At 39.4% G+C, this 25,433-nt stretch overlaps 3 protein-coding genes across 3 annotated transcripts; 2 read left to right on the top strand and 1 right to left on the bottom strand.

Moving 5' to 3' along the window:
* Positions 1-846: 846 nt before the first annotated feature.
* On the top strand, positions 847-2,708 carry LOC122670866 (RING-H2 finger protein ATL46-like). The gene has a single exon (XM_043867883.1). It carries the CDS (start codon positions 1,440-1,442, stop codon positions 2,562-2,564), a length of 1,125 nt encoding a protein of 374 aa, XP_043723818.1. The 5' UTR covers positions 847-1,439; the 3' UTR covers positions 2,565-2,708.
* Positions 2,709-9,024: 6,316 nt separating this feature from the next.
* On the top strand, positions 9,025-17,792 carry LOC122671755 (RNA-dependent RNA polymerase 2). Its single transcript, XM_043869166.1, has 4 exons — positions 9,025-9,614; positions 13,978-15,875; positions 16,669-16,819; positions 16,932-17,792. Exons 1-4 carry the CDS (start codon positions 9,084-9,086, stop codon positions 17,703-17,705), a joined length of 3,354 nt encoding a protein of 1,117 aa, XP_043725101.1. The 5' UTR covers positions 9,025-9,083; the 3' UTR covers positions 17,706-17,792.
* A 6,692-nt stretch (positions 17,793-24,484) lies between these two features.
* On the bottom strand, positions 24,485-24,967 carry LOC122672018. The gene has a single exon (XM_043869526.1). It carries the CDS (start codon positions 24,965-24,967, stop codon positions 24,485-24,487), a length of 483 nt encoding a protein of 160 aa, XP_043725461.1.
* Positions 24,968-25,433: the final 466 nt, after the last annotated feature.

The following is a 25,433-nucleotide window of genomic DNA, read 5'->3' on the forward strand; positions in this document are numbered from 1 at the left end:
GGGGCATCCAGCGGTTTAGCTGTGTCGCACACATCTCGGCACATGCCTAGGGATGTGTGTGGCACAACCCAACGCTTGGCAGCGCCCTGGGTGTTCCCTGGTCCTTGGAGATGATTCTCTGAACGGACCAACCACAAAATGATCGGTTCAGACCGGATCAAACCGAAGCAACCCTTAATTGGTTTTAATTCGATTTGGGGTTTTATGAAACTGATAGAAACGAAACCAAACTGAACTGACCGAATGCACTGATAAAACCCGATAAAAAATCGTAATTAGACCGGATTAATAGTAACCCGATAGGAAATTGAAAACACCCCCAAAACTAGGATTTTCTCATTGATTACATTATGTATACATGTAAAACCGAAATCTGACCGAACCAAACTTGATAGTAATCCAATTACAAAATGGAACCAAACCAAACTAGACTGAAACCGAAGACCAAAGCCGAAACTTCCTTAATGGTTTGGTATTGGGTTGGCTAAGTAACAGACCGAACCAGGTTGAACCGGCCGATTCACACACTTAATGGCAGAAGAACATGCTATAGAATCAAGACCATCCTATTCGAATTGATGGAGGGTTTGATAATCAATCGGATCAGCAATATAGTCCACTAACCATGAAGCATGTACCTTAACATTCTAATGTTGTTGCCTGTTTTAAAATTTGGATTAAGATTTGAAAGGAGACCCAATTTTTAAGAGTAAATCTTAGGATACTTCCAAAGAAACTTACATCTGTACCTTTAATCCAACGGACAAGGACCGTACAATTATAATTACCAAAATACCCTTCCAGGTATGAAAAGAACAAGAGCAGGTTCAGGCCTAGGACTGCGGCAAGGCTCTTTTTGGCATCCCATTCCCAGAGTTTGGAAGCTACTACCTGCCTTCTACCCATCTTTTCCCTTACAATTATAAAAGCCATTTTTACAGATTTTTTCTTCGAAGAAATCAAAACCTGTCAATTTAGGGTTTCTGCTGCAACGCTGTCCAAGACAAGGCCATCAAAACAAAGTTAAAATGAAGTCCATTAATGGCGGATTTCTACTAAATTGAGGTAGGTAAACTCTTACCATCTCCTAGGTCTCTTCCCTTGTACTTGCACAGTAAATTCCCAGTGCTTCATCTGGGGGAAAAAAGATGGTATTTTTGGCATAGAAACACCACTTTCATCCACTGATTTGTTCTTAAATCTTGGAAGTTTGCCTTTCCAGTGTACCCATCTGCTAAAATGAATTGAGCCTCATCTTTTAGTGGGAGTTGTGGCTGATATTATCTTTTCAGCTCCTTCAAATTGAAAAGAAAATAAGTTGGTTTGGTCTCTAAAACAGGGAAATATGCTCTTTTCAGCTATCCACTGAAGGACTCTGGCTTTCATATTGGGAAGGACAAGGATGGTGATTTGAGCCTTCCCCTCCTACTCATCCTAAGATGTCTTGGATTCAGTCTCAAATCAAGGAAAAAGATGGTCCTTTGACCTTTCCACCTGGTATTTCTCCTCCACTGTCTTCTTCTTCTTCTTCTTATTCCTCATTCCCACCTCCTTATAATAGTTATTATCAGAAAGAATCAACCCCATCATCCTCTGGGGGCAGAATCAGTCCAGCTGTTCTTTTTATCATAGTTATTCTAGCCGTTATATTTTTCATCTCTGGTTTGCTCCACCTACTCGTTAGATTCCTCATAAAGAAACCGTCTTCCGCATCAACCTCCCAGTCAACCAGGTACCCGGAAATGTCTGGTTCGGATGCTCTGCAAAGGCAGTTACAACAGCTCTTCCATCTCCATGATTCGGGTTTAGATCAAGCTTTTATAGATGCTCTCCCTGTTTTCCTGTACAAAGAGATAAAGGGCCTAAAAGAACCCTTTGATTGCGCTGTTTGCCTCTGTGAATTTTCAGAACTAGACAAATTAAGATTGCTTCCCTTGTGTAGTCACGCGTTTCACATCAACTGTATAGACACATGGCTGCTATCAAACTCGACATGTCCTCTTTGCAGAGGGACCCTCTTCAGCTCTGCCCATTCGATTGAAAACCCAGTTTTTGAATTTGATGATCCAAGGGAGGAGGATGGGCTTCCCAGTGATAGAGAGGATAGGTTCCCTTGTGGACAGAAAACAGGAGAAACAGAGGAGATTGTCGGTGAAAAGAGGGTTTTTCCAGTGAGGCTTGGTAAGTTCAGAAATTTGAATAATGGAGGAGGAGAAGGAGAGAGCAGTAGTAGTAATTTGGATGCCAGGAGATGTTATTCGATGGGTTCATTTCAGTATGTGGTTGGAGATTCCTATCTGCAAGTGGCCTTACGCCATGATAGAGATGGTAGTGATGTGAAGGTAGTGAAAGGGAGAGGACACAACGGGAATTCTTCTATTGTTGGGGATATTGAGGGGAAGAAACTCAGTAGTGGAAGTAAAGGTGAGAGCTTCTCTGTTTCCAAGATCTGGCTTTGGTCAAAGAAGGGCAAATACCCAATTTCTTCAGATTCTCATATGGGTGTTTCTTCCTCGTCTCTTAATGTTGGTTTGCCATGTCCTGAAAGAACTCAAGGTGTATGAAGGTATTTTGTTTTCTATTTTCTTGATTATTCACTTCACTCAATCCAATTGATGGTTTGAGTTGTTGCTTATATTTTCCTCATTCCTTTTTGGGATACAAATGGGTCTGAGTAATGCTTATCTACAACTGTACTTTCAGTGAAATGCCAATCTTATATAAACACAATTTCTAAAATTTTATCTTTCCAGTTTCCACCAAAAACAGTTCTAGCTGCCTGTGGCTCATGCACATCCATCTGTACATCCAATTGGTTGATGCTTTTGTTCGTGCATTTTCCACAACTCTTGAGCTTAAAAAAGGCAGAGCTGCAGGGAACTTGATGCAGTTTTTGCAATCAAATCAAATCTGGAAAAAATTTTGAGCATGAGAATGACCCATCAGGTCAATAAGAAAACCTACTGTTGCTCTATGGTAATAAGATGTTTCCTAATTCCTGAGTTACAGTAAGGACTAAATAGTAAAGCTAATTTTTTAAAAGCTTTTCCAAGTTGGTTTTGAGTGCCGGGTTCTTTTCTAAATATCTTTATGGAAATTTCTTGCTTTTGTGGCCTTGTTGATTGTGAAAAATTCCCATTTCACTGTTACTTTCTTTGTTGTGTTGGATGATATAATGGTGGGATCCGTGAAAAGTGCTGTGAAGGATTCTTGTGACGAGAGCTATGATTAGAAATGTTTGTTTTCAGATATGGGGAGGGCAAGGGGAAGAGAGTGGTGTGTCATGGTGGATGTGGGCCTCAAATTGGTGCTCTTCCAACACCTTCACCCTCAAGAAAAAAGGTTAATAAAATTCTTCTCTTTGTTCTGTTGTTGTATGCTTTATGGCTTTTCTTTTCTTCTCTAGAATGGTGGCATTGATGGTTCGTCGGTGGAAATACATAATACCCCTAGGACCCCAAAAGCCATGACTATGCAGTTGAAATTACACAAGTCAACCTAGGGAAAAAGAAGGCTGTGTTAGGCTGCTTGCAGCCTGTGCCCAGACACAAGAAGGGCGAAATGAAAAAACCCCCATGCTCCATACACTCATTCGCCTCGCATTGGTGCAGGGGCCATGCGATTTGGCAGCGATCCCTCTCCCGTTGACATTTTCGGAGATGTTCTTTTTCAGTGGGAGCTTTTGTGTGTGAGAGAGAGAGAGAGAGAGATTTTGTTTCACATTCATGGGTAAGGGTGTAAATTGGTTCGATTTAATAACTAATGAATATAAATCGAAATCGAATCAATTATTAATTGGTTTCAAAATTTCAAATAAAAATCGAGCGGATTTCCTTTATATCTTCTTGCCATTGGAGTTACAGAACAACTCCACGACATCCTCCCCCTCTCAGAGGAATAAGTGTTGAAAAATATGTACACTTCAGCATTTAAAGAGTACCCTGATAAGAGATGAGATAAATTCAACTCTGAAATTCGACACATGGCTAATCTAGACCAAGTTCTTTCTATCCATATGTTGCAATTGACATCATTTGTACACATGGTAGAATAGATACCTTAATATTTAATTGGTTTATCGATTTGGAATCGACAGTTTCTTGGTTAAAATCGAAATCAAACAAATTATTGGACTTTAAATTCGAAATCAAACCCCAAATAGCAAATGATTATTTATGATTCGATCTAGTTCGGTTTTAAACCACTGATTTCGATTCGATTTTTCTTTTTCTCTGGTTTTTTATTCATTGACACCCTATCACTGTATTGAATCAGGGATCAGGATCGGCACATTGGTACAATATCGAATGGTTTTGCTCCTAATTTTCTTAAAAGAATTAGTTTTTTTTGACCTTTTTACCCTTGATCCGTACCATTACACCAATATAAGATTGGGTTAGAATGAGTATCGACTCATAGATTTAAGTGATTAAAGAAATACTGCTAAGGTACCTTAGAAGAAGATATATTCTATATTCTCTCTGTGTAGTTTCCAAAATCCCACATTTAAAATGACTTTTGAGGATATGATTGTTAAGATAAGGCTGGCTTAGTATATTATAAATCTTGGTTTGGTTTGAAACTTCAGTTGTTATTCTCTTTTTAACAACTCAAATGCCTTGGACCCTTGGTGGACACCTTAATTTGTTCTACTTTACTCATTTGTGTTTAATTAGCAATTAGTCTATTACTGGCATATAGATTGTGCAAATAAACAAATCAAAAAGCCTCAAATGGAGAACAAGAAAAAGATTTGAAAGGAAAGAGAAAGGAGAGAGAACTAGGGATGTAAATGAAGAGTCGAAATCCGTGTCCGTATCTATTTAGCATTATCCGAATTCGTCAGAAAGCTAAACGGATATGGATAGGCTATAGCTATCCGAAAAGCTATATTTACATGTAAATGGATAAAATATCCGATTCGAATCCGTGTCTATATCCGTTTAGCACTATCCAAATCTGTTCGAAAGCTAATCGGATGCGGATGCGGATATAGCACTATCCGAACCGAATTCGATCCGTTTACATCTCTAGAGAGAACCTACATTTCCTACGTGTAATTACTTGCCATTGAAAATGGATAAAACACCAGGGAAAAATTACTAAGGCCAAGGAGTCCGATGCTTTTTATTTCTTTCTACTGCTCTTATTTCTATTACTGTCATGGCCGCTTCAGATCCACCTAGCCGACTTCATTTAGTTGGGATAAGGTTATTGTTGTTGTATCTTCCCAAATCGCCAATATCTGTTCATATGATTAACTTTGCGAATCTTGTCTCCACTGTCTCGAACAATCGTTGTTGGAACTTGAAAGTCCTTTGCCTTCACCTCTTGTGTACATCTTGTAAGTCCAAAATCCATAAAACCCCAAACAAGAGAATGATTAAAGATTAGGTACGCTTAAAATAGCACTCATTGTGAGCTAATCAAAGAAAGTAAAATATAATGGAGACAACATCAAATATACGATGAACCTCCCCATTAGTAAAAGTAGAATGAGTCAACAAGGAATTGACGAGATCAAGAAGTGAATGAGCTTGGAGGTCTTCTATCCATAAGCCTAGAGGCCCAACAAACCAAATTTGCATAGAGAATTCACATCCAAAAATTTATGCCATTCAATGGGATGAAAGCAACCGGTTTCATTTTTATTGGTAATCCACCAACCAAAACTTTCTAGGAACACCTTGAATTTTGGATGTACCTTCTACTTCTGAAAGAATTCTCAAACCCTCTTATACGAACATGGATTATCTGCACATACGTGCAGGTGTGTTCGTACATCTCAGAGCCAATCACATGTTTATTTTGTTTTCATAAATACCCCTCTTCCTTTGGTAAATGGCAACATTAGGATAGGTGATTGTCTCTCGCATGTACATGCAGAGGAACTAAACTCCTCCTATACGAGGTAAACGATCTTAGAGTGAGAGGTAGAAAAAACATGCACATTTAAATTGATGCTGATATAAATACTCAAAATTAATTTGACAATCAATAGGAAAAAGATGGAATAATTCATATTAGTGTTCGAAGCATCCTGTTTCATAAGATGAGAAACTTTGTGATAGTCAGGATGCGGTGTAACAATTGAGGAAAGAGTACGGGCACAGAGGCCTCGGATCTATGGATCGGACCAAATAGATAGGACCAGGATCCTCTGCAGTACTGGCGGGGCGGCGGTGCACATCTGACGGCACAGTAGAGGTCAGGTGGCACACATGGCACACATGGCCTTTGCTGTGCTGCCGAATTTGCACCGTCGCCCCGCTAGTACTACAGAGAATTTTAATACAAATAGATATGATTCTGCCATCACAAAGATAATATTGATAAGACCTTTTTGATACTTTTCCAACACCATGAACCATGCTTTAGAGCAATATTGGGAGTCAATAGGTTTATATCCCAAAAATAGAGATTCCTTAGGATTTGTGCCCATAGAGCATGGGGAAACATTATAAGTATAATTGGTACGAAACCCTAAGCACTAGATAATTTAGATTATGAAAGAGGCATAGATTTTTTTTTCTCTCTCCAGCTTTCTTACCAATCCAAATCGGTGCATTAATTGAATCTAGTTGAGTGGAGGGGAAGGAAATGGAAAACAAGACATTAAATAGGAGGGGACCTATGTAAGGAAAAAAATTCTTCGAAGAAACTAATTTAAATCACCTAAAATTTGAAATTTCAGAAAGAAAAAAAAATAAAAAACGTAGAAAAAAAGACAATTGAAAAAACAAGAGAAAAATATCAAATACATGAGGGTATATGACTATATGGTTGAATTTGGCTTTGAAATTTAACACCTGAAAAATCCTAATCATGTTTCATTTATGCTTAGATGAAAAATATCTAATATACCCCCATGGAAGGATGATTTAGCAAATGCAACCATTGAAGAGAAAATGCATGATTTAGAGAAACTATACCTTAATTTTCAAAATAAAATTCAATCATTTACTCTCATGTATTGACATTTTCCCCTTAGCCATCCATTTGTTTTTTCAAAATATAATGAATCTTCAAAGCTTTATACCGCCACATGACCAATTCTGATTGAGTTCAAATTTGATAAGTAATCATGATATTATAGGATCTACTTGTACACATAATTTACGTCTTCAACTGATCTATTACAAGGTGGATATTAGGTTTGACAACTTGACATCCTATGGTCGAACATACTACTAGACCAGACCGATTCTCTATAAACAATAGTATAATAGTTAGGAAAATCCCTTTAATAAATCATAAATGTTAATTAATTTAATTTAATTTTTTGGTAAACAATGTTAATTACTTTAAATAAATAATGGTGTTTATAAACTTGTCATATAAAACTTGGGGCGCTGTTCTTTGTGCCGCAGCGCAGGCTGCACCCAGGCACATGGGGGTGGGCACAATGACCACCTTGCCCCCCTAAGTGACAGGCCCATGTGCTTAGGTGCAGCCTGCGCTGCGGCACAAAAAACATTCTCCCATACAACTTTATGCAATTATGCTTGTGTCCCTGACTCTTATGTTGGATCAATAATTTTCTCCAACTATAGACTGGCCTGAACCAGACGAGTTTTGGCAAGCCGTGTTTAGACCTAAAGACCAGGGTCTATTTCTGCCCGGCTCAAACCACGCTTAGTTATACCAGTCAATTTCGGTGGGGCCTAATTGGTCCCCACTAATCGGTTACCAGTCCTTAATCATGCCTATATTAATTGGGTTATAATTGGACTTTAAACATGCTAAGTGGGCTGATTGGGTCATAAACGAGTCCTAACTGGGCTATAAACGGGCTAATCAGGTGCAAAATGGGTTGGGTTAAGCCCAACACTAGGCCTGTGTCAACATTTTACACCCCTACTGCCCTCCAATTCGCTGTCCCCTCCAATTCCTCCAATTCTTCACATGGGGGCGGAAATGACCACCCTACCTTCTGCCCGAAAACACTGCCCAAAGTGGGGTCCACTCCCCCCTATTAGAGGAATTGGAGGAATTGGAGGTGATAATTATTCTACTTGGATGATAGACAAGATTTCAAAAAGCGGAATCGGTCGGAAAATTATCTACTCTATTTCTTACCCGGTCCATTTCCCCAAGTCCCTCTAATAGGGGGGGACCCCACCCAGGTAATGTGTTCGGGCAGGGGTAGGGTGGTAATTTCTGCCCCCTATTAGAGGAACTTGGAGAAATGGACCAGGTAGGGAAATGGAGTAGATAATGATCTAGAATCGATCAATGCTGATCGATCAGAAAATGGAGCAGAATCGATGGAAATTGACCACAACCAATCTGATTGAATCAGAATACAAATCCGAATCTCTAATTCTTCAAGCGACTCTGTAGGACATATTCACCGAGGGCGAGGACTTCGACTCCAAAGAGGCTATGTTTGGATGTCAAGAAAAGAAAAAAAAAAAAAGAACAAAATAATAAGACAAATTTTATGAATTTTTTCTTTTCTTAGCATCCAAACATAGCCTCGGTATGTATTTGAAAAATTGGAAATTTCCTCTGGAAAAGTAAAAGGGAAAATTACATGATTAGGTGCTTTTGGGTTTTCATTTACAATACTGTCCACCCTATGTTTGAGTTAATACAAATAGACAAAAACAAGTTTAGTTTTACAAAACTAGACAAAACAGTGACTCTCCTTCATCCTTTGTCTTCCTCGACAATTCCCCTCTAAAAAAAATTTCTTTTTTTTTCCTCTAGTACTTGGGGTAGCAGAGAATGGTGGTGGCTGGGACAGGGGTGGAGTTGCAAGGAATGGAGGATACTTGGGCGAGAAGGCCATGGCAGGGGTAAAAATGTCTAAAAAAGTAAGTGTGGGAGGGAGAGACACTATTTGGTCCAGTTTTGTAAACCTTAACTTGTTTTTATCTATTTTTGTTAATTCAAACATAAGGTAGACAATTTTATAAATAAAAACCCAAAACTAGCTAATCAAGTAATTTTCCCAAAGTAACACCTCACTACCTCGGTCGACACAGAGGCACAGCAAACGGACACTCCAAAGGCCGCGAAAAACAAACTCACAAAACAACGGTCTCCGACTCTTACACTGTTCCTCTGTGCTCACAGCCATGGCTGTTGGTAGAACCACAGTCAGGGTGTCGAACATCCCCCTTACAGCCATGGCTAAAGATCTCTTCGACTTTTTCGAGGCTATTCTCGGCAAAGGCTCTGTATTCGCATGTGAGATTGCGACGGAACGGAAGAACTGGAAGTCGAGAGGTGTGGGTAGAGTCCAATTCGAGAATATTGATGCGACAAACACTATTAGTCTCCTATCCTCGCAACAAAAACTTGTTTTCAAAGGTACCCACTTGGAGATATCACCATCTCTTGAAGAGATCATTGTTCGCCCGGTAGAATCCCGGAATCGCATTAAGAATGGGGTTTTACATGCGGGTTACTTGGTTGGCGAGCATCATATGAATGTTCTTGAGTCTTGGAAAGGCGTCAAAGCGGAGATTATGCCAGAAAGGGGGAAGATTGAGTTTTGGGTGGTTGAGGGCAAGGAATGTTACAGGTTAGAGGTTCAGTTTGGGGATGTTCTTGCTTCCTCTGGTTATCGTTTGGGAGGAAAAGAACCAAATGCACTTCTCGTGGAGGTATTTATGTTCATTAATATGCAAGTTTGCTTCTAAATTTTGTCTGGATTGTTCTTTGTATGACATCTGTGTGATTATCTCACTGGGTTTGGTATATTTTGCTGATAATTTATTTATTGAGATCAATTTAAAAAATCATTCTCCTTATGATTTTGGAATTTCTCAATTAATTTGCTAGCATTAGGTTTCCCGTTATGAATAAGTAAGGTTCTTGTAGAATTAGAAAATTTCTAAGTACATCCTGCATACTACCAAAAACCAATTGCACACCATCATGACCACAATAGGCCCAAATTTCATTCTGTTGTTACAATTGTTTCTAGGATCCATAAACTAGTTGGGAGTTAGTCCCAGATGTTGGGAGTCGATATGGACTTTTGTTATCTATTTCATAAAGTAGCTTAAGAAATCGCAACGTAGAGGCAAGGCTGTGTACATTATGACCTTCCCCAGACCCGCAGTGACTGGGGCCTCGTGCACTGGGTACGCCTTTTTTTTTTTTCTTTCTAAACTTAAGAAATCGCAAAGTTTCCAAATGGAAGCTATAGTGGGAACCCATTGGGCGCTCTTACTAAAGAAGTAAAGGCTAAGCCCCTACTAAAGCTATAGTTAAGGTTTTCATAAAGAGCAGAAGCATGGAACAGGGAAGTAGAACGTGGAACATCAACTAAAGGGGGGTTTACCTTCAACACCTTTGAGGTCTTTGGTCCAGGCCTGATTGCAAGAGTTTGGGCAAATAGACTCGGACTGGGCTGGTCTCAAAACCATTAGCATCAAATCGGAGATTTGTTTCATAGCTTCCAACCATACAGTGGAAAGATGATACCTTCATTACTATTACTAATTTGCGAGTTGATTGGTAATCATAGTTGTCAAGGCGCCGCCTAGGCGTCCAGGCGCCTTGGCCGCCTTGGCTGCCTTGTTGGTGTCGCCACGTTTTTGGACCCTCTCCAGCGCCTTAGGTCGCCTAGACGCTGTGATAACTATGTTGGTAATTGTGTATGTCCTCCCTCCCTAGGCCATTTTTGTAAGGAGTTATTCCAACTGGACATAATATCATAAGAACATATAGAATGTTATGTAGGCTTTTGTACCTAGGAGTAACAGAAAAAAGGGAAAAATAGAACATGTTCCAAATAGAAAGAAATTTTTTTGAAGTACAGAATTTAGCTCAACGCGCAATGTAGCATTAAAGATGGATTTATGATTTGATTGCTTATACTAGATGATCACAATATGTTTCAATTTTATCGATCCTAAGATTCAAGGTTTTCTTTTTCTCATAACCAGCATTTACTTACCACAATGAAATTCAAAATAGCATTAATTATGGGATACATGATGTTGCCATGTTGGTCTTGGAACATGTGGTTACTTGGAAAGAAATCATGAGCCAATCGATGCTATTTGGCATGGTTTAGCTATGGGGGTCAGTCATGAATATGTCCCTGGATGTCCGATCCATTTGACTGGATATGAGGACTCAGCTATAATGGATTAGCTCATTGGATGTTACAATATTCTATGATGTCTAAGCAGGCAAGCTAGTAATTTAGGTGCATCTTTCACTAATATCAAATATGGAAAATATTTAGAAATGAAAGAATGCATTATGAACTTGGAAGATGCGACCAAGAGCCTCTATAGAATGCCTAAGATTAGGGAGGCATGGGCATAAATGGTTCGGAAACTATAATAAACAACAAACAACATATACAAGCTCATATTTTATGTTAGCAGGGCTTGAGGAATCAGGATCGAATTGGCCGATCCGGAACGGTACGGAAGCCGATTTGACGATGATTTATGGCCGATTTTTGGGTTTCCAGGGTTTCCTTTACTGATTCTGGCAGATCCATCAAGGAATTGGATCAGAATTATGGATCGGCCAGAATTGACGGTGACCGATTGCGAACTCTTGAACTCTGGGGGAAGGGTTTACTGATTTGAAGGAGCTGACTCATACTTACATACTCGGATCCTGTCAGTGTTGTGTTTGTTTCTTGCACTTGTACTTGGGTTAAACAAGAGGTCCTGGTATTACAGATTAGATTTATCCCATTCTGTTAAGTAGATTAGAAAAAATAGTAGTTACCCAAATTGGTATTATTTAGGCTGGGCTTGTGCAGAATCATGTTTCTAGTTTTGTGTGATGTGAGGGAGAGGATTGGGCGGTCATGGGGTGGGTTTCACGAATACCTGACCCTTTCAAAAGTATTGCAAAACCATAACTGGCCTTCCCAATAAACTTGCTTGGGGGTAATTAGTTTTACAAGGTAACCAGTGCAGGTACCTACGGGGTAAAATTGGTGGTGAGTGTACCATACCCAACTCTAACCTGATTGGGTCATACTGTTTTGAACCATATGGTGGGGTGGACTGGGCAGTTATGCCCTATTATCAGAGGTCGAAAGCAGCACTGGTCAAAGAAGATTTGGACTCAAGTTCCCTTGCTAAAATTGATGAATAATAAAACTAGAGTACATTATTCCTCAATTAGAATTCCTGTTGAATGAAGATAAAACCCAACGTATGCCATAAAAGCAACAATAACTGTATGTATGTGTAACATTTTTTCCCACTTAGGATTTCAGCAGTCAATATTCTTATTCAGTGTTCAAAGTGTGAAGCATGATCTGTGGCAGTTGGAGCACCAAGCATGGAGTCAATGGCTCCAAAACCTTGATGCCTATTAAACTACCAACCGATGAAAATAGGACCTTAAAGGTTTAAGAACTAAGAAGTTAGACATAATAACTCAAAGCTAGTCTAGAGTAAGGAAAAAATGGGAAAATGTCAAATATGTGACTACTTCTTATTTGAACTAGTTTAGCAGGTATCTGTAGCCAGCAGTCTGTGCCTACGAATTATGGGATATGAACATCTTAGGGCTTTGCTTTAAGGTGTTTTCTTCGAGCATTAATTCAGGGTTAGCCTTTCATTCCTTGAAATACTGTTTTTGGTAAATGTCTAATTGCTATCTAACCACATAAAGGCTGCGATTGGAAACAAGGCAGATTCTAGAACCGCAGGTAAGGACTTAGGGCCAAAACTGGAGAAAACTAATAACCAATTCAATAAGAATCAGATCTGGTCCAAGTTTAGGTCAAGTGGTTTAGATAGGGTGAGGAGTAGTCCAGCAATACAAATTTTGATGTTAATTCAAGGGTAAGATCTTGAATTATAAGGAAATCACAGAATTAGTCAGTAGATAAATAGAAATCAGAATTTAGTAATTGATAGAATGGCAACTAAGAAACAGAAATAGCAACTGTGGTTTAACTTAGAATCATAGAGTAGATTTAGTAACTAATCATGACAGAAATAACAAGTGAATCAGAATTAGTAACATGCAGAAAAAAAAATAATAATAAAGCAAGGATGGAAATCATGTTGTAACAGGAGACAGAGGTTAGCAGTAAAATTCCAACAGAACTTCAAATCTATGGAAAGAGTTGTTTGCTAAACCAGCACTAGAACCTGATCTGAAACTGTAAAAAAAACTAACTGTAGTTAGTAATCAGCATAATAACTTCAGGTGACGAAAGAGAACAGGAAAACTGAGGTGAGCAGGATGAAGAGAAAGTAGAGATCTGACCTTTGATTGAATGAAGAAGAAGAAGACAAGAAAAAGGATATAATGAGGCCTCTCACCTAGTACTTGACCAGAATTTCACCAATCCATCTTGGCATCCCACCAAAGCTGCTGTTACATCTCACAAGAGCACTCTGCATCTCACAGAAAATTGCAAGCATAAAGCTAAGGGTTTGTTAAATTGTGGGGGTGAGTCCCCTACTCCTTATCTATAATCTTAAGAAAATAAACAATATAGGGAACCTCCCATGCGTGGACTTAGTGGTCCCTTACAACTGAAGTTTTCTCAAAACAGAAACTCTCTAGAAATTAAGAAAATGTAAACTAAATATCTAATTTCGTATAGACCTCAAATCCCTCATATTTGTGCTTATAGAATTTGCCCATTAAAAAATAGAAAACCCAAAAATACTAAACCCATGACCCATATAACACATTGGAGACCTAAAACTGAGTCCAAGTTGACCCAATATTGAACCGTAGGTTCAGGTTGACCTAGAAAACTGAACCAAACCAAAAACAAAAGTCTCTCTTCTTCTCTTCTTGCTGGAGTTCTGCATCAATGTCATTCTGCACAAATGGAATTTTATAAAGAAACTCTGTGATTCAATCCAACACTGATGAGGGTCAACAATTGAGGGACTCATCTTCATTTTTATTTATTTATTTATTTTCCATTAATCTTGGTGCTGTGTTTACATAATCAGTGTCAGCATGTTAAACCATCCTTTAGATGAATTTATTGTATTCTGTTACTGGAATTCGCAGCTCAAATATGCTCCAAAGATCTACCAGAAAATCTATGGACCTACTTTGGCCTCAAAGTTTAGCAATGACCGGTACCATATATGCAAGGAAAATTTTGAGTTTGCTTGGGTTCGGACTACAGATTTTTCAGTTTTGAAGTCCATTGGGCAATCATCATCACTCTGTTGGGACCTCAAGGAAGGGTTATTAACTTCAGATATTATTGCCAGTTTCCCATGTTATAGAGAAGAGATGGGGGATCTCATTTTGGAGCAAGAGGATCAGCTGGATTGCAAATCTGAGCTTGTTCCACTCATAAATAGCCAAGTGGATTCAAAGTTAGCATATGAAATCCTTTTCCAGCTCAATTCCCTCATTCATACTAAAAAAATTAGTCTCAAATCGGTGGATGCTGAACTAATTGATCTTCTAAGTGAATTAACTATAGAGACAGCTGATATGATTCTTCAGGAGTTGCATAAGAAGTCGTCTACATGTTTTGAGCCCATGTCATTTATTCAGAGCCAGGTAAGTAGCACAAGGAGAAAGCAGAAAAGTATATCATCATCCCAGAGCAGGCGAAGAAAGGATCATATAATGAATTGTTATAGAGTCCTCATTACCCCTTCAAAAATTTACTGCTTGGGGCCTGAGCTTGAAAATTCCAATTATGTTGTTAGGCACTATGCTGCATATGCTTCTGACTTTCTAAGAGTTTCTTTTGTCGAGGAAGATTGGACAAAGCTACCTTCTGATGCCATTTCAACAATTATTGAGCAAGGTATTTTTTCAAAGCCCTATAGAACTAGAATATTTCATCGGGTACTTTCAATACTTCGAGATGGGATTAAGATTGGGTCTAAGAGATTTGAGTTTCTAGCCTTCTCTGCAAGCCAGCTCCGGTCAAATTCAATTTGGATGTTTGCTTCCAATGATTCTCTTAGAGCAGAAGACATTAGGCAATGGATGGGTAAATTTAACAAGATCCGCAGTGTGTCAAAATGTGCTGCTAGAATGGGTCAGTTATTCAGTTCTTCTAGAGAAACATTGAATGTTTCACCACAAGATGTTGAGATTATTCCTGATATTGAAGTTACAACCGATGGTATCCAGTACTGCTTCTCAGATGGAATTGGAAAAGTTTCTCCCTCTTTTGCCAGACTAATTGCTCTGGAGTGTGGACTAAGGCATACTCCTTCAGCTTTCCAAATTAGATATGGTGGCTATAAAGGTGTTATAGCTGTTGATCGTAATTCTTTCCGGAAGCTTTCTTTGAGGGGGAGTATGTTAAAGTTTCATTCAAAGGATAGAATGCTTAATGTCACCAGTTGGAGTGAGTCTATGCCATGCTATTTGAACCGGGAGATCATTTCCCTGTTGTCTACATTGGGAATAGAGGATGAAAAGTTTGAGCAAATGCAACGTGAACAGATCCGCCTTCTGGATGAAATGTTAACAAATAGGGAGGCTGCTTTGGTTGTTTTGGATTGCACGGGTAAAGATTGTAAGACCATTCTTACAAATATGTTGCTAAATGGTTATGAACCAAGTGTGGAGCCTTTCCTCTCAATGATGCTGAGAGCTCATCGTGAATACCAGTTGTCTGATTTAAGAAACAAGTGCCGGATATTCGTCCCAAAGGGTCGGGTCCTAATGGGATGTTTGGATGAGACTGGCACATTAGACTATGGGCAAGTTTATGTCCGAGTTACCATGACAGGTGCAGAGAGGCAGTCTGATGATCATAATTTCTTCCAGAAAGTGGACCAGACAACATCTATAGTAGTAGGGAGGGTAGTAGTTACAAAAAACCCTTGCCTCCACCCTGGTGATATCAGAGTACTACAGGCTGTCCATGAAGAGGCATTAGAAGGGAAAGGTTTGGTTGATTGTCTTGTCTTCCCTCAGAAAGGAGAAAGGTATGTAAATGTTTCCAAGTCATCTAGACTTTTTTGTTGTTGTTGTTATGTCCCAGAAGCCATCTGTTTTGACCAAAAATTCCTTGGGTGGACAAAAATCAGGTACTAACTGAACTCTTTCACATGAATTTATGGGCTGGCTACCATATTAGCTATGCATTCACATAGAACATCTGATTAGTCCCACCAAGATTCCCTACTCCAATTAATCGGTTCATGTGATCTCTGCATCCAAGAAATTGTTAGAAGTCCAGTTACCCAAAACAAGGTTGAAAGGTTGATCTTTTCTTTTTCGGTTTTTTTGGGGAGGGGGTTGAATGGTATATTGCTGAATATCTGTGTCATGTGGATGGTGGTAACCCTGTACAGAAGGATCCTTTATTTACTCAGATTGTGTATCTAAAGTCTCCTCAATCACATATATGTAAGCTCTTCCAAAAGTTTGAACTCTTGGTGATCATGTAGTTGTATGAAACTGATCCCAGTGTAGTTTGACTCCACTGTGGTTTTCTAGGCACTAAGTGGGCCTGTCAGTTTGATTCTTAATGTGGTCTTTAATCAGTTTAATTTCTGTTAGATATATGATCCTTGTCCAAAACAAACTATTTCATAATCTAATTACTATGCATGGCTTCTGTGTTGGAGCCTATGATACTAATTGTTTGGAAAGTCACCAAGAGAGTGGGAAGGGGAATTGTTGGATCTTCTCCCTAATTATCTTTAAACCATGCATGTGACATTGTAAAATAGTTGCTAAGGTTTCCGTTTATTAATGACATTGATGCATCCACAGGCCTCATCCAAATGAATGCTCTGGTGGTGATCTTGATGGTGACCTATTTTTTGTATGCTGGGATGAAAATCTCATCCCATCGAAAACTGATACACCGATGGACTACATTGCACGGAGGCCACGTCTCATGGATCATGAGGTGACCTTGGAGGTAATGTTGAACTGAAATGTAGTTTCTATTATTTGGGGAATCTAGATGAGATTCATGTTGCATGGTAGCTCCACATTTCTTTTTCTTACCCCAATTTTGCCAAATTCGGCAGGAAATTCAGAGATTCTTTGTTGATTACATGATCAATGACACTCTTGGTGTCATCTCAACTGCACATCTAATTCATGCGGACCGTGATCCAGCTAAAGCCCAAAGTCCTAAATGCCTTCAGTTGGCAACCCTTCACTCTATGGCCGTGGACTTTGCAAAGACAGGAGCACCTGCAGAGATGCCAAGAGTACTGAAACCAAAGGAGTACCCTGACTTCCTGGAGAGGGGAGACAGGCCCATGTACATTTCCCATGGCATATTAGGGAAGCTCTACCGTGCCACCCTCGATTCAACAGACAATCATGATCTCGATTTTTTCTGGTCAGAAAAGGTTGCTCAATCTGTTTACGACCATGATCTTGAAGTTGAAGGATTTGAAGATTTTCTAGAAATTGCTAGAGGTCATAAAAAGCTATATGCAGACAAGTTAAGAGCTCTAATGAATTATTATGGGGTGGAAAGTGAAGATGAGATACTGACGGGTAATTTGCGGATCCGTTCAGTGTTTTTGCAGCGGGACAAAAGGAGATATGGGGAAATGAAGGACCGAATTTTGATCTCAGTTGGAAGCCTACATAAAGAGGCCAAAGGATGGTTCCATGATAGCTGCAAGGAGCATGAACTTAAGAAGATGGCATCCGCATGGTACCATGTGAGTTACCACCCGGATTATTGTCAGGATGGCAGCAACTTCCTGAGCTTTCCCTGGATCTTAGATGACATTCTGCTGAACATAAAATCAGAGAAAAAATTGAAATCTAACGAGGTTACCTAGTGGACGTTGCTGAATTTCATAGCCACACTTGAAGTTTGCCAAGACCTCAACTACTTGAAGCTGTGGTGAAGCAGAAAGTGCATAGAGCAAGAATCACTTCATAATCTCCCTTGTGCATATCTTCTATATTTATAGTTGTATGATGTTCATATCTTAATTCAGCCTAAACAAACAACTGATGAATCCAAGTCATAGAGAATGTATCCAATCTTTTTCTGTGTCATCTCGCATTGAAGCCAAATTAGTTGTGTGAAGTAAAAAGATTAAGATTTAACAAGTTGGCTTCTACATGTCTAACCATTTGATTTGTGTCCATTTTTGCAGTCATATCCAAACTTGAGAAGATTGCGTAAACTGGCTTGAGTGATTTTGATTGTTCTTAAGGTAACTACGTACAACGATTGTGTTCTGTTTGTTCATATGGGTAGCAACAGCTGGTGGGTTTGGCAACGAAACCGCTTGGCTGATTATTCAGAAAGCCCACTATAGGTTTATTCATGCTGCCTGCAAATGGAACAGGAATGGAAAGGAAAAGGCTGGGTATGCTAGTGGTATATCGTTAGCTAGCACCTTATGTGTGTATATCTCTCTCTTCCTTCTCTGGGAATGGAGTTAAAGTTTTATTTTCTTAAATTTGGAAAGGATGGAGGCGATGAACCTCAAAGCTGAGATAAAAAGTTGGATTTGACAAGGTATCCCTTAGTTTATTGGCATTTTTAATTGGACCTGGTTTTTTACACGGAAATTAAGGAAGAATCTCCTTAATGGGTAGCTAGATCTGCTATGTGGCAAGTCAGATGGGGCGAAAAATTTGTGAACTAGTAAACCCTAAGGTCCCCTATTCACATATCAAGTTTCAGTCTAAACAGAGTTTGCCAAATTACAAAACAAACTATTGAAAAATTAGCAGAGATTCAATGGTGGTTGGAATACCAGTAGGTGTGTATGGACATACAAGGGAGGGTATTACATTAGATGGAAAGATAAAATGATTGAGATTGAGGCTCAAATTTGGCACCGACTTGTTTAGGCCATTCCCTAGAAATGCAACAATGATGATTGATATGATTGATTCCGATTGAAGAAGCTAAAAGAGCTAGGGGCAGGCCTGAAATAACCAATAAGAGAAGTGGTGAGAAAGGACATGCACCTTACCTTTAATCATCTTTAATCCTGTCCATTGAAGTAGAAGCTTGCTCATGTGGCAAAAACCAAAATACCCAATGGGGTGGAATCTTGGCCCAAAAAAGCCCGAGCTTGCTCAAAGACCCAGTAAAATTTTTTTGGGTTTGAGCTGGGCTTTTCAGCCTGTAGCTTGGGGCTGGGAATTTCAAGCCTAACTTTGGGCTGATTTGGCTCGAGCCCAGAATGGCCTGTTGTAGAATTTGTCATTCAGTTTCGGGATAGGAGAGATACTCACACTACATATTTTTCGGAGAAAAGTTTTCTGCATGGGACATAGGGCCGTAGGGGCGACACCTAGACACATTGGGGGGGTAGAAATGACTACTCCGCCCTGCCCCTATGAATGGTAGAATGTCCATCCCTAATGTATCAACGCGCGCTCTCATTGGCTGTCGTGTACACATGGCACCTGCGCTCCCATGTCCAATAAGTACTCACACAATATTTGGGCGTGTATGATAAAAGTAGTTTTAAATATTGGTATCGAAGTGACCAATCTGTATCCGTATCAGCGGCGATCGATACTGATATGTATCGTTGGTATCAAATAAAAAAGTGCTGTGTTTTTAATTTGCAGCTGATTCGGACCGATATTGTCTTATGCATATCGTTACCATATCAGTATCGACTGCGACCAATACCGGATTCAATACCGTGAACTAAAACTATGATGATAAGTTATAAAAATTTATGAAGTGGGCTCCATCTTGCTTGCATTTGGGGGACTCCTATCATGCCCATTATCATGGCACATGGAGATGTTGCTCAAACCATCGTCTCTTCGTAGTCAAATTTCTATACAAAGTTAGCACGTGCATATGTCATCAAAAGGGTATAAAAATAAGGGGATTGAGTTCCGTGTCCCGTTGCGTACTATAGCATATGCTAGCATTTCCCCATGGTTATTTTTTTTTCTTCCACAATAGGAAGTAGATATGTCATTTCATAGGAGGAAGGAGAGACAGACACTGGGATGTGCTAGCATATGCTATACAGTCTGGCAGCATTCTTTCTCTTAAAAATAAGTTCGAAAAATCTAGAACCAGTGCTTCTAGATGGATTGTTCTGGAGAGGGTTCTTCAAGCGGGTCTTATTTCTATAATGTGACGGGTTCGTGGGACTGTAATTTTGTGGATAGGTGGAGAACCCAGTTTTTCCTCTTCATATGTTAAGGTTTATTGTAATTAAAATTGACTAAGTGACAAAATCAACTACTGAAAATTAAGGACCAAGGAGAGAGTGCATGCCAGATATTGGGAAAGTTGAGAAATATAGAAAAACATGGACACACGAGGGAAATATTTGATTGAAGACACTCAAAAACAAGATTTTCTTTGGTCATTTTTTGGGTTTTTGGGACTTTTTGGGCACTTTCGGGTTTTCTTTTTAGTAAGTCAAAGTGCAAGTAAGATGTATGTGTTCATCTGTGTCCAATAATCATCATTGCCGAAGGAGGGTGGCAATTTTCAACGTCTATAGTGAAGCAAGTCGTATTGTTCTTCTGTATGAAGATCTATGCCTTTTTATCTCATGTCTTATTTTCTCTTTCCCAGTACAACTTGTAACACTTAAAAGTTATTTTTTTTTTGTAGACGTTTCTGGCGGGGAGCTTTAGAACCTTGTAAGAAACCAACCCTTATTTTCATAATAAAGCTCTTTTGGTGAAACTAGGGTGAGACTATTGACAACTCCTATTCAGATTTGGGCTCATGTTCTTAAGCTAAAATATTTTAACTCTCACAGCCTTCTTGAAGCCCAAAAGATTTAAAAACAGAAAAGAAGAAGAAGGTTTTTGGATATGAAATAGCTTCTTGAATGTCTTTCCCACAAAAAAACAAAAAATGGTATGCTGGCAGGAAGGTGATCACCCTTGGGTTCCATACATTGAGGGATATAGCATCTCTCCAGATATTACACCGAACCCCCAATTTTGTATGGCCCAATTTTGTATGGTGGATATAAGGATATTAATTTGGAATTGTAATTGAAAACTAAACCGAAATCGAACCGAATGAACCAACGACTCAGGCAAGGTGCTCGGGTAGGGGTAAGGCGATCTTTGCACGCGGCCCTGTGTCTATGCAGCACAAGCAGGATGGGCAGCTGCTCTGTAGACGATCCAAATCCATATATACAAGGAATTTTTTTCTACATCCACTCTACCTCCATATAACTAACTACAAACACATAAACGACGTACATAGTGCAACCAACCCTCACAATTACCACGCATATACGTAACAACGACAACAACTCAGCCTTATCCCAACTAAAACGGGTTTGCTACATGGATCCTTGCCCTCCAATTAGCTCTATTCAAGGCCATACTTGATACAAGGCCTAAGCTATGCATGTCTTTTCTCACCACTTCTCGTAAGGTCATTTTGAATCTACCATCGACACTTTTAGTTCCTTCAATCTAAATCAAATCATTCCTCTATACTGAAGCATCCAAAGGCCTCCGTTGAACATGATCATGCCACTTCAAACGACTTTCTTGTAGGTTATAGTATATGGATCGAGTATATGAACCAGAACCAAACCATGTAAGAATCGATTTTTGAAACCGAATAAGAATTGAATGCGAACCAAACCGAGCATATTCGATTTAAGTATCGAATTTCAAAATCGATTCAATTCTGGATCATACCAACTCTCTCTGGAACCAAACCAAAACCAAACCAAATAACCGAATTACACCCTTACGTGGATACTTTTATTACTAATAGAAATTGGAATTACTAGGTTATTTTCCATATTTTCCCTCGTTATATTTCCAATCATAATGTTTGAATCCCTCTTCATGAAAAGCCTTTGCCTTTCTTTGCTATGTAAATAGAGGACGGGAATAAGTTTCAAGCCCTCAACAAAAGAATAGATTAGGGTGAAAGAGAATTACCCTACACAACAAACTTCTACTAATCAACCCACTCAGACTTTTAGAGTGAAACTGCCGGTACATCCTAAATTAAACTCTTCTTATGGAAAATTCTTCATAATGGCCCACCAAATAGAGGATGGTGGAGGCAATTCTATACATAATTAGATACATAATGTCCTTTTTGTCACCATGAACAAAAAACTGTCATATTATTCTATGGGGGAAGTTTTCATACATGGCTGTGTAAGCGGTGCATGTGAGAGGTTGGGAGTTTCAAGACATTAAATATGGATTGGGGATTTATGATTTTTCCTACTTTTTGTGAGAGGGGGCACAACCGTGCATCCTTGCACGGCCGTGTATGAAATCTTTGGCCTTATTCTATCATATATTTTTTTATGGAAAGTAGTTTTCTGACCGGGAGTGTGGTCTACGCCAGTACCGCCATTTGTTTCTCTCTCTCCTCCTCAAAACAAGGGGATAGAGGTTTTTTATCATATGGAGATGAGAGAAATAGACTCATGCCAGCACTCCCGGACAGAAAACTTTCTCCTACTTTTTATAAACTGATTTGGGCAACAAGACTATTAGTTTTAAGGATAGAGAAGATACAGACCCCTAATTTTTTTAAATTTTCACTCAAATCATTCAATCTTTAGACTTAACTGAATTGATATTTTCTATTCATCTTTTAGGATCGAGTTTCCCTCTACCCATAGTGAATGAGATCTCATCATCGTCGGTCAGAAGAGGGTGGGAGAAGACATCACGAGGGTTTTTTGGAAAAAATACTAAAACCCTATTAGGGTTTGTGAACCTTCGGATGGTGGGTGAACCATCCTCTATAGGTGGAGGACAACTTTGTCCTTTTATTATTGCATATTTTCTTTGCCATGTTAGAAATTCTATTATCTTAAAGGAACAAATCTGAATATCCCATCTTTGTCTCATCCACAGTCTTGCATTTCTAATCTAATTGTTCTATCCCAATTCCCAACCATTTCTTCTGATAGGTTTAACCCTGGTTCTAAGGACGCAGGGTGGGCTTATGTCATATTCTATAAGAACCACTTGATTACTTAAGAGTCTAACAAGGAGTTAAGAGGGCACTATCGCTGGGAAGCGAGTCCATAGTGATATGGATTTATTCAAGGAAACTAGTGGAGTTAAGAAAGGCACTAGCCTTGGGAGTTGTTTGATTATCTTCTCGATACACTTTCATTATTAAAGTGTTCTAAGATTATTAAAGTCGATGGAATAAGATAGCTGTTATGGGTTCTTAATTAGCTTATAAGATTATTAAAGCCAGCTGTGGAATAAGATAGCTGTTATGGATTCTTAATTAGATTATAAATTGGCTAACTATACTAGGACTAGTAGATTGAGAGGAGAAGATACTAAACATAGGACCAAGTTTCCCTCCTTTCCATTCACTAAGGAGCAGGAGAGGGCGGTAAGCCGGTAATGTGTCTCAGAAGAGTATTTTGGAACATACTAAAACTCTTGGATGAGTTTGTGAACCCTAAAATAATGGGTGAATCGACTTCTATGGATGGAGGGAAACTTTGTCACTAAATATATAATAGATTTTCTAATTTAAGTTTTTCTTAGGGAAAAGACTGGAGATTTGGATCCTCTTCAATACATGTGTCAGCTGGAAAGGCCTCACTGAGAGATCCTTAACTCCCCGCATTGGAGAGGATCCCAATCCAAAGGTTGGGCATTGTGCAGCCTGTCACTCTCTCTCCCTTTTCAGAAATGAACGCACAAACATATGGATCTTTATCTCCTCCAGTTCCCCAATTCCTCTAACAAGGGGGGGGGGGAATGGAATGACCACCCTACCCCTACTCGGGTGGAGTCCACCACCCCCCTATTAGAGGAATTGGGGAACTAGGCTAGACAGGGAACTGGAGGAGATAATTTTCTCAAACATATAAGAGCGTGAATAAAAATTGGATAAAAAAAAAATTAAAATTTACTTCCACTAGTAAGTTTGTACAGCCGGCTATGGTATCATTCAATATTATCAACTTTTGGAAATCTTTCCCCACATTAAACTATATTGTTCTAATTTGTGCAGAAATAGCTCAGCCTAACCTAAAGAGATCGAGATGGATGTGTTCTATTTTATTGGAAAGACAAATTTTACTCACAACCACTAGTTTTTTGGGTATTAACATCTTTTTAGAGACAAAAATTGTTGGTCTTGTAAAGAGTTTTCAATATGCATCCCGGCTAGGTTACAACATTAAGAAAATCTGGTGTTCGAACTTGAAAATCCGTTCTATACTTCAAGACCCAACTTCAGTGATACTACCATGGAGATTAATTTCCCTTTTGTCTCAAGCATGAGACGATGACACCAGAGGCATTCCAATCAAAATAAAATAAATAAATAAATGGAAAGAAAATAAAAAAGTGATAAAAAAAAAAAAACCGGAATATCATATCCTGATTCCTGGCAGTTTCTGGGGTCTGCCCCACCTGGCCGGCACTTAAGAAAAGTCAACGAATCTTCTGCGGATTCAGAGGAAGACTGTCACCACCAATTGGACCGGCGAGCGGATCGCTTCGTACGGCGCGCTCAGAATCCTCAACGGGAGCGCATCCAATCGAAACAGTTAATCTCTCTCTCTCATCCAAAGAAAGCGCGTGCGTATGGACGTGTATATGCCGGCGCGTGAATGATCAGTGGATCTTGAATCAACCATCATCTTCTCGAGAAGGAGGGGGCGTCGCTGCCGAAATCCATGGAGGACTTGACAGAAATGGGAATGGATGCGTACCGGGAGGAGAAATCCCGGTAGAGAGAGTCCTTATCCGGATAATCACTCTGCGCAGGCCCTTCATCGAAGTTAAGCGCGTAACTCAAGGGATCATATTGGAATTTGCCCTTATTGTTCAACCCTACTCCACCACCACAACCTCCACCGTCACCTCCCTTCTCGTCGTTGTTCTTCTTGAAGCGGCGAATAAATTTCTTCCAGCGCGGCACAGCCACAATTTCCGACCACTCCCTGATCTTCAATAGCACATTCCACCCTTTGCTCCAACACAAAGCGGCGGCGCCTCCACCGTCTGAATTAGATTTGTCGTCCGAACCGAAACAAGGCAACCAGGAGCAGCACCTTCTCTTCGCGAGCATTTGATCTGCCATTTCTTCACCTTTTGTTTCCCTACTCTCCATCCCCATCTCGTTATGACTCGCTGTTCCCATCTCTCTCTCTCCGTCAATCTAAAGAGGGTTTTTCTTTTTTTGGTAAAACCTAAAGAGGGTTTTGAGATTAGCAAAAGATGAGACCACGATCGATCCTATACAGCTAATTTCGCAAATTATTTCGCTCGACCCTATCTTTAATTTCTTCTCTCTGCACCTCTTTGGCGAGAGGGGTGGGAGAGACTTAAAACTTAAGACAGTTATAACGGCAGTAAGCGTAGGCACGAAAAATATAAGGGGATACGTAGCCTATATTTATTAAAACTATCCTACCTAAAACTTCTTTTCTAAAACTACTTTGCTTTTAAATTTTTACATCTCCTTCTACCCTCATGTTTTTAAATACTCAGATTGTCCTTCCTTTTCACCTAGTAACCTGCTAATCTATTAAATCTACCATTTTTTTTCTATTTTTTAACTATTTTTGTCATTAAAATAGTAA

This window comes from Telopea speciosissima, chromosome 8 (assembly GCF_018873765.1).
Source record: "Telopea speciosissima isolate NSW1024214 ecotype Mountain lineage chromosome 8, Tspe_v1, whole genome shotgun sequence".
Taxonomy (NCBI): Eukaryota; Viridiplantae; Streptophyta; class Magnoliopsida; order Proteales; family Proteaceae; genus Telopea; species Telopea speciosissima.

Bases quoted from the DNA above. Each gene is read 5' to 3' on its own strand.
- LOC122670866 (XM_043867883.1), top strand. From the start codon at position 1,440: ATGTCTTGGATTCAGTCTCAAATCAAGGAAAAAGATGGTCCTTTGACC.
- LOC122671755 (XM_043869166.1), top strand. From the start codon at position 9,084: ATGGCTGTTGGTAGAACCACAGTCAGGGTGTCGAACATCCCCCTTACA. The intron at 9,615-13,977 runs GTATTTATGTTC...TGGAATTCGCAG, and splicing joins CAAATGCACTTCTCGTGGAG to CTCAAATATGCTCCAAAGAT. The intron at 16,820-16,931 runs GTAATGTTGAAC...CAAATTCGGCAG, and splicing joins ATCATGAGGTGACCTTGGAG to GAAATTCAGAGATTCTTTGT.
- LOC122672018 (XM_043869526.1), bottom strand. From the start codon at position 24,967: ATGGGGATGGAGAGTAGGGAAACAAAAGGTGAAGAAATGGCAGATCAA.